The 9,484-nt window shown below is 37.6% G+C and overlaps 1 protein-coding gene across 1 annotated transcript; it reads left to right on the top strand.

Moving 5' to 3' along the window:
• The first annotated feature begins 360 nt into the window (after positions 1–360).
• LOC113332460 (F-box/kelch-repeat protein At3g06240-like) lies at positions 361–2,797 on the top strand. The gene is made up of 2 exons (XM_026578997.1): positions 361–453; positions 1,967–2,797. The coding sequence occupies exons 1-2, from the start codon at positions 361–363 to the stop codon at positions 2,795–2,797; spliced, it is 924 nt and encodes a 307-aa protein (XP_026434782.1).
• Positions 2,798–9,484: the final 6,687 nt, after the last annotated feature.

Genomic DNA, 9,484 nt, shown 5'->3' on the forward strand with positions numbered 1-9,484 from the left:
TGAGAAGTTTAGTGTGTCAGCTGTCAAAGTCTTTGTGAAGCTGGACACGTGTGTTTGGTATGTATGCAATGGTTGAAGATATGATGAGTTTTTTAAAGGAGTAAAACTCAATTGGGGATGGTCGTAGAATCATGATCCAATCGGAGATAGGCTCGTAAAGCAAGATTCATAGAGATGAGCACGATATTGGCACGGAGTGGAAATGATCCGTGGATTGGTTGTATTTGGTGCGTAGTTAGAGTCATGCTCAATATGCTTTGGTACATACAAGATGGTTATTTTCTTGGGAGCTAACATGAAGGTTGGTTTATGACAAACTAACGCAAGGTTTCTCGTTAACTCGCTTTGGAGGACATGCTCATGGAAAAGAGCAAGTATGTGATCAGTTTTTTAACTAAGAAATTGACTCGACTGGAGTTTATAGACAAAGATGAAGACTATGGTTATGCTAAGGTAATACTTAGGCAGACGCATGGAGGCTACCGTGGTAGTTTTATTTGCTTATCGAGTAGTTATGGATGTCAACCCTAACGGATGTGGTGCGTAACTTGGAGTTAGTGGCTTAGAAGAGCGGAACATTGACTCAGGTTGAGCAAGGAAAGCCAAGACGGAGATGTGTTCGTAGTATGGAGCAAGTTCGGAGGTGGTGAAGGCTCAAGGGCGCATAATGACTGTAACTAAGTTCGACGGAAGCATATGGATAATAATGGTATATGGCCTGATTGAGTTGGCATGCAACACACCTAAGCTGATGCCAATTAATGTGGAGTTGTGAACATAAAGGAGTAAGGTGTATTTTATCAAGATGTTGCATAATGGATGATCATATGATGTTGATTTGTTGAGATTGTCAGATTTTTCACCATGGTGGAGATTTGTACAATCACCAGTAGGTTGGATTGTTATGTCTAAGTTGGTGACGTTCAAGTTTGGTTTGCTCTCTTCTGGTGGAGGTTCTACGGAACAATTTGGGTGAACTAAATTTTCGGTTTGATTCCTATTGAGGATATGTAGGCAACCAGTGATGGTGCAATCGATGTTCAGAAGATGGAGGGATAACAAGTTGATCGTCTCATGCATGAATGCATGATCCGAGGTGGATAATTGTAGGGAAACGGTGGTTTCCTAGTTTAGGTTAAATTCTTAGTTTGAGTTAATTACCATATTAAGATAGGATACCTAAATTGACCATGATTTCCTAGTATGAGCCTGTTTCCTAATCCAAGGAGGCCAAGACTTGGGAACCAAGTTTGTGACTCCTATATAAGGAGGTCTAGGCTAAGTGTTTTAGTCATGGAATCCTCAATGTAAATCTCATAGAGATGTGAGGGATTCATCCCACCTATTGAGGTGGTTATGTGAGAGAACTAATGGTGGAAGGAGTACACCATTATGGTGCTTATGGGATACTTATCGATGTTGGAAGATATGTCGTTATGGAGTATTCATATGGAGATGTTGGTAAGACATCTTGTTGAGGAGAAGATCATCTTGGTGGTGTTGGATTAGATTACTGGTGTTGAGCTAATGACGTCCATGGTAATCTATATCAGGGTGTGCAGAGAATATCATCTCGTTGTGGTAGATAATGTGGTAAAGATTATCTAGAATGGGTGAAGACATTGCTTTGGATCTTATAGTGTGCTTGTGAGAGTTCTTGTGTTCGGTCACGTTATGGTGAGTCGATGTATTGATTTAATCAATCAGTTGTGTAATTCTCAGTGGTGATTCTATAATGAATAAAGAGGTCGTAGCCGTTTGGTGGATGTAGATAATATTACACACATTGTGTATATTGTTGAACCACGTTAAATCCGTGAGTATTTTACTTGTTGTTGCTTTTGTTTATGGCTTGCATCTATGTGGTTCTCTTTTTTTTTTTCTTATCCTAGATCATAGTAAGGTTCATGGAGCAATCCGAGAGATCAAGTGATTCTTGTTAGCTAATATGTTTCTGCAATATTAGAACGTAGATGGCTCTGGACCCCAACAATTGGTATCAGAGCGATCCAATTGTCCCAACAATGGTTTAGTTTGTTTCTCAACAATTTCCCGGGATCCCATCTACATATGCAATCCCGTCACCAAGGAATATGTTTACCTTCCAGCAGTAAGCTCGGCTAAATCATATAGTATTAACTGTGGATTTGGTTACCATAACTCGTTGGACGAGTATAAAGTTGTTCGGATCTACAGTGAGTTATTCACTTATAGAGCTCAAGTATACACTTTGGGTAGTGGTCATGGGCGGAAAGATACAAGAACTTTTGAATATTCAAAAAAAAAAAGAAAAATTCAATTTTTAAAGGGCCCTGGTATTTGTGCAAGCGGGGCTCTCCATTGGCTACACTCCTGGGAAACTGAAATTGTGGCTTTCGACTTAGCAGACGAGGAGTTCCGGTGGATCCCATTACCACCACTTTCACCGGAAAAAATTGTCTCTAAATTTTATCTTAAATTGTTAAGTGGACATTTGTGTGTTGTTCGTATAGATGTAGGAGAAAAAGATAAATTTATTCACATATGGGCATTACAGAAAAAGAAAAAGTTTGGCAGCTATGAGACGAAATTGCATGAGTTCATCGACTCCTTGAGTTGGAGTAAGAAATTTTGTTTTTCATGTACTAAGGATGTGGCGTATATGCCGTTTGCAGTTACAAAGAGCAATCAAGTTCTGATGTCGGATGGTGAAAGTGTCTTTTGTTATGACTTCTCGGAAATTGCAATAAAGAAACTATGGAATGGAAGTCCAAGGAGCGGCATTCAAGCAATTCCTCATGTGAATAGCCTTGTTTAACTCGAAGCATTAGGAGAAAAATCCAAAAGAAGAAGGTAATTTTAGCGTATGCATGCTTCCTCCATCCATTTTTTTTATTTTGACAAGAATATTAATTTGGTTGTTATATTTTTATTTTATTTTTGATTTTTTTAAAACGAAGAGATAAGTATATTAGGATTCTACTACACGTCGAACTTAATCGATCACTACCAACTGTCATCTTTATTACGAAACTAACCACTAGAGTTTTTTTGTGTATGATGTTATGGATTTGAAACTTTCCTCACATTGTATATATAATTTGAGTACAAATTTCTGGCCTCACATTGAAAGTTAGGTCAAAAGCTTGAATTCTAGAGCTTCTGGCCCCCTACCAACAATAAAAATGGAGGGTTTCATTATGTTTCGCAATTTTGGATACACGTCAGACACCTGGATTACCCAGTGCTCCCCCGTCTAAAAGATAATCTCTAAACTCTGATTCTCTTTTCTCATCTTCCCTTGGATCCCTCCTCTCTTCACTCCTAATTCTCTGAAAACCATGGTGGAGAAAACGGCGAAATCCCGAGCATGATGCTACACACCATCCCTAACGACAGACGAAGCACAACATAATCAATGTTCACGTACAAAAAAAATCAGAAATCAAATCCACTACCAAGAGAACTACCAAGACAACCATCGTGTATCAATCAAGGTAGTGCTTTTAATCAGTCAAGGTATTATTTTTGCGAATATTTATAAATCTTGATTTTTTTTTTAAAAATTTAATCATCTCACATTTTTAAATATTAACCTAATCATAAACCCTAAACAGCTAAAGAAACTCTTCCACTTCCTTCTGTTTATTTCAGAATCGTCCCTTAAAAATAGGTCGATCTAAATCGGGTCTTCACTAGGCGACTAGATTTTGATTAAGGGATCGGACAGTCTCATGCCAGTGTTGCGAAACGATAAATATCTCATACAGTAACTCTATAGTGGAGACTCCATCTGTTGTTTCGGAAAATGAGAGTCAGATTCGTGGCTGACTGATTGATAATATTTTTTGAATGATGTTGTAGTAATGAGGTTCAAACTCTCGGACTTGTGAAAATTAAATTTAAAGATTTAATAAAATTATATAAAAAAATAATAACAAAGTGGGCGAGAGGTATGAGAAAACAACCAAGACATTGATTCCACTATTACATATGAATTAATGATGGTAAATAATCCAAAACTCTAATTATCTTTTAAGTCCTTTATATCTTAACTCACTAATAATCAAGCAAATTCTCAAACATCATTTGTATCCCTTAAGCATAGATTATCTAAACAAAGCATAACCTATCTAATTGAATCACAACTGATTAGGAAAATTACGCAAACAATTTAAAACTCTGCAAAAGCAGTGATTGAGTGAATTATAATTAAATATTAGAGAAAATAAAATAGTTACCAATTATTCATGCGTAAATAGCTTCCTCATTGCCTTGGTTGTGGGAGAATTAGCCCCTCATCATGTTGGAAACACGCTCAAAAATCATTATTATTGCTCAAAGGGTGTTTACAAATGATGAAAAGGGAGAAATAATTCAGAACCGGTTTGTAACAATTATATTTGTTACAAACCAGAGAACTACGACCCTCGGCAAATAAGATTGTCCAGCGACAGTAACAAATAAGACAGTCGCTGAAACTGTAGCAAAATAAGACTGCTCTGTGTGGGTCTTATATTCTTCGTTTTCTTGGTGCAGCAGCAGCAACAGCAGAAACCGAGTTTTGGAAAACTCGAGTTTCTTCTTCTCTGGCTCTCCTCGTCCCCCCAGACTCTCGACACCCTCTTTAGGACTCCCAGGGAATCTATTTAAAGAAAAGCACGCGTTGAATCTCCTCCATTAATCCCAAATGATCTTCTTTTACTCGGGATATTTTCTTTCTTTTTTTATCAATGATTTTGATTTTACGCATCTGCAGCTGGATTAAATTCCTTATAAATCTTCTTCACGTTTCAAAGTGTTGATTAAGGCTTCCAAACACGTGCAGTACACGTTTAGATTCACCACAACTCGTGTAAGCTCATGTTTTTCCTCCAACTCCCTGTTTGGATTAAACCAAGTTATCCAGACAAATTTGATCGAAACAAACACCCATACTAGCTTTATTAGGACATATCACAACTACCCATTAAGTTTCATCCCTTTTGTCTACCCAGAATTCCTTCAATAATCGATCGAAAGTTACACAGTTGAGAATAAAATTTTCCCGCCAAAACGAATTTTTGAAATGTTAAAGATGGTGTCCCCCTAACCAAACTGGGGGTGCGAATAGCAGGTGTCCAACTGAGGTGCCCCTTATCCAAATTGAGGGTGCCTTTAGTACTTTTCTCCGGGAGTCCAAATAGCACTTTTTGAGCAACTTTTTCCACACAAGTGTATTTCTCCAAAAACACCTACAAACACAGCATCAAAATTAGTACAAAAACCGAGTACTAACAATAGAGACATTGAGTATAATTTAGACACAAAAATGTGTCTATCAAATACCCCCAAACTTATTATTTGCTAGTCCTCGAGTAAAACTAACAAAAAATAAAACCGAGTTAATATCGGGAGGGTTTACCCGAGGTGTACCCACAAAACCATGACTTCTAATTGGTCACAAATATCCGAAGAGCTATGAGGACATACATATTCTCAAGTTATCTCCAAGTAACTAGAATGCCAGAGAAATTAAAGGTGTCATCTCTAAAGCTGACTGAAGAAAAGGGGAGACACATCCGCAACACTGCTAGATAAAGAGATATCCGCTACACAGCTAGATAAACATTGTAAGATGAGTCAGCCGCTTTACAGATGGATAAGATTAGGAGAGAGATAAAGATGAGAGGGACATCTTCTACACAGCTGGACTAATTACGTGTGATGAGTTAAACCAGTACTAGAAAGATCTTGTGCCAGATTGAAAGCGGACTAACAAAGCAACCAAATGTATCTTTCTTCGACTCTCTCATAGTGCTCAGTAGAAACAACGTCTTCTTCGGTCTTCAACTGTTGATGATAAACTATCGAACCTCATATAACCTTGACAATTAAATCTTTTCTTCGATTTCTTGCTTGACTTATAAATTTCTACTTCCCTTTGGTCTTATTGAACAAAACGTAACGATGATTTTTTTCATTTTTCATTTTTTTCATTTTTTTTTTGTTTTTTTGGAAACAAAAATTACAAGACAACAATTTACATGGCCATGAGAGAAGGACTTTCAAAACTTGGATCTTCGCAACTTGTATGTCTTGGTATCATGGATTCTAACAACTTATATCATTTGCTCTTATAACTTCAACTTTGATTTTTGAATTATTCTTTTCTATTGTTGCTTCTAAACCTAAAACGTCTTCAACTTTCTTCATAGATTTTGATGTCGCTCCGCTTGTTGATGATGATAAGATTCTACTGAGAGAGAGTCGCAATCCAGTAACTAAGACTACATTGTGAGGTTGCTCTATCTTTCTGGAATTTCCTGACCTACTTGCCTTTTCATCATGTATGGTTAGGTCCATCACGGTTACCCTCTAAAAGGAACAAGTTCTCTCCTGAATTTCAAGGATCTCAATGTCTTTTTCTCTAATGTCTCAAAAGGTTGTTATCCCTAGCATTCCAATTTCTATCTTTTCGGTGAGAAACAGTATGTAGACTTAGCTAACCGGATACCATGTGATGCTAGAAGTTTCAAAAGTGCAACTAAAAATTTCTTCCCCACCCCCAAACTTAAATCTAACATTGTCCTCGATGTTCTAAAGATAAAATTAAAAGCATGAACAAGGAGAAACTGTTACCACTTGAAGAAAAAGAGATAAGGAAAGATATTACCGTGTCGCAAGAATATCGGGTTACCTCCCAAGAAATGCTAAGTTTAAAGTCTTCAGCCAGATGATAGGCGCCAAATATTGCATTATTTATCATCGTTTTATTGGCACTTATCCCATTTTGCATACCATAATTCCCCCTTTTGTAATGAATTTTGTATTTTACTCTCCTCAAGGATAATTACTTAATATTGTTTAATTTTGCATTTTTAGGTACCAAATAAAGACTAGATGAGTTGCGGAGCCAAAAGAGCAAAGACACGGGAGAAAGCCGGTGGAAACTCTAGCGGAAAAGAAGTGAAGAATGTGTTATGGAATACTCAAGGATAAAAATGGGCTTAAAAAGGAAGAAATTGTTCTTAAAGAAGAAGTGGGCTCAGCTTATCACAAGCCCAAACTCGTTTCCCAAACTCAAATCCATTTCCTAAACCTAAATTCAAAACCCAAACCGGTTTTTATCCTTAGCCGTCAGATTAGATCCATTCCATCATCCAACGGTTGCTCCATCAGAGTTCATCGAGCTTTGATGTTCCTGTCTAACACTATAGTACCTAACTCCATCTCCGACCGTCAGTTTTGATGTATCTCAGATCTAACGGTCTATCCACATCCATCTCCATCGCGTCGTTGGATCATTCTATCATCTTTCCATCCAACGGATTCCCTTCACAAAACATCAAATTTGATGATCACGTTTAACACCTAAGCAACCTAGCCCTATAACCCGCACCAAACGCACCCTTCTCCTAATTCCATCGAGTTTCTCTTCCATCCCTTTCTTCTTCTCTGCAACCATCTTCTCCCCCCAAATCACTCAACCACCACCACTCGAGCCATCATCACTTCTAACAACCAAGACCTACTTTTCTAGCCACTTATTACATCACCTCCTAATCGTTTCATCTCACAGGAGCCCTAGGTTAGGAGTTGATGAAATAGGTGAGGTTAGAGGATAAATCGAAGGCATGGGTAGCATCAGCAGACGAGAAGGAAGCATGGGTGAGAGCTATCAGTCGTTTTCAGAGATTAGGTAAGGATTTTTTGTAAAACCCTAATTTCATAAATTGGGGATTTTTGGGGGAAAGTTAGTGTACGTCTAATTAGGGGCATGGGTGAAAGTTTTCGAGTAGTTTTCAATGTATTAGGTGATTTAATCTCACTTTTTGTCAGAACCCTAATTTCACTGATTTGGGGATTTTGGAATTTTTTTTGTTGTAACTATAAAAGGGTGTTAGGGGTTGTGAAATTCGGCATCTCTGGGCTAGCCAGTGAGCAATATTTGCAGTTCAATATTAATTTCAAAATTCATTTTCAATTCATCCATGTTGAATCTCTCTTATGCATAAAGGTTGAATGTGAATTGTATGCTGTGTAATGTGGAGCATGTTTATACCTGTTAGTATCATGATTACAAGCATGTCCATGTTCTAAATCACTTGCTAGGGTTTAGAGGAAGCTCTTGATCATATGCTAGGAATGTTAATGTATTTGTATGTTCTTTTATTGAGCTGAATTGCCTTAGGATGAATGCTTAGCCATTTGGGCTACCTGCTTGTGATCACCTGTGCTGTTAGAAGACAGCTGATACTAGGAGTGGAGCTAGGTCTTTGGCCAAGAATTCAATCCACTAGAGAGATTGCCTTAATCTAAACTAGCTAGAGTAGCTAAATGCCTGTGATTAGTTGTGCTGATTAAAGACAACTGATGCTAGGGGTAATTTGGTTAGGATAGTTAGTAGAATCCTCATTGTAGTCTTTCATGAAAGAACAAGACATACATTGCATCATAATTTCCTTAGCCTAGGGTCAAGTAGTGGAATCAAAAACCTTAGTACCTTCTTTTGAATTCAGATAACTTTAGAAATTTAGAAAACTTTAGCAAATCCTCCAAGTCCCTGTGGACAAACCTCTATTTACATTCTATCTTCATCAAGACCCTGTATACTTGTAGGTAAAACATAGGTTGTAGTTTTTAGGTCTCATTCCTTGAGCTACCACCAGACATCAGAAGGAATTAGTCACCTCATAGAATCATATAGAAGTAGTCGGAATAACTGTGGGTCATCTGGATCAAAAAGTATTACCCACAACAAGAGGAAACTGCAACAGACCAAAAAGATACCGAACATACCCTTGTTTAAGACAACTACATCTAGTTGTGGCTCAGGTTCAGGTTCTATAACTGGGTCTAGATAACAGGTTTTCATCGGTTGAATTTCCTCAAATCTAAGATCCGGTTCAGGTATTAGAGTCTGGAAAAACTCAACTAATAACTTAGAAGCACATAACAACAACCTGAATAATTTGGGATCCTCTAAGTCAATTAGATTTGACTCACACAGCTGACCACAATGAAAGAGGTGGTCTTCCTTAAGAAAATGTGTCGAACCTAATATTCTAAAGTGATTAGGTTTAGTCTCAAAACTGAATAACCGATACATATTAAAATCAAAAGTTCCCACAATTGGAAGAAAGGTTTTTGGTGGGAAAACAAAGTCAATCTTGGTATCATAGCCTGGGTTAACCAGAGGATGGGTTTCTAACAACTGAGCTTCTTTCTGGACATCATTAGGTTCGGGAAAACGTGTATGAAGATAATTTTGTAAGATGGTTGAGGAAAAAATGTCAAGTCCTACAGGAGGGTACTTAAGAGTTAAAGCACACGGAGAATGATAATCACCCCCAAACTTAGAGTTTTCCGTGTCTCTAGAAAGACTAGTCACAACTTCCCTAATTTCTAGGTCATCAGTTTCCTGGAAATGGTCAATTGATTCTTCTATGTTGGGTTCATCCTCACTCATTTCTACGAGTTTATCATCTTCTAAGACTAGTATTTCTAAATCGCTAGATTCTAA

This window comes from Papaver somniferum, unplaced genomic scaffold, assembly GCF_003573695.1.
Source record: "Papaver somniferum cultivar HN1 unplaced genomic scaffold, ASM357369v1 unplaced-scaffold_131, whole genome shotgun sequence".
NCBI classification, from domain to species: Eukaryota; Viridiplantae; Streptophyta; class Magnoliopsida; order Ranunculales; family Papaveraceae; genus Papaver; species Papaver somniferum.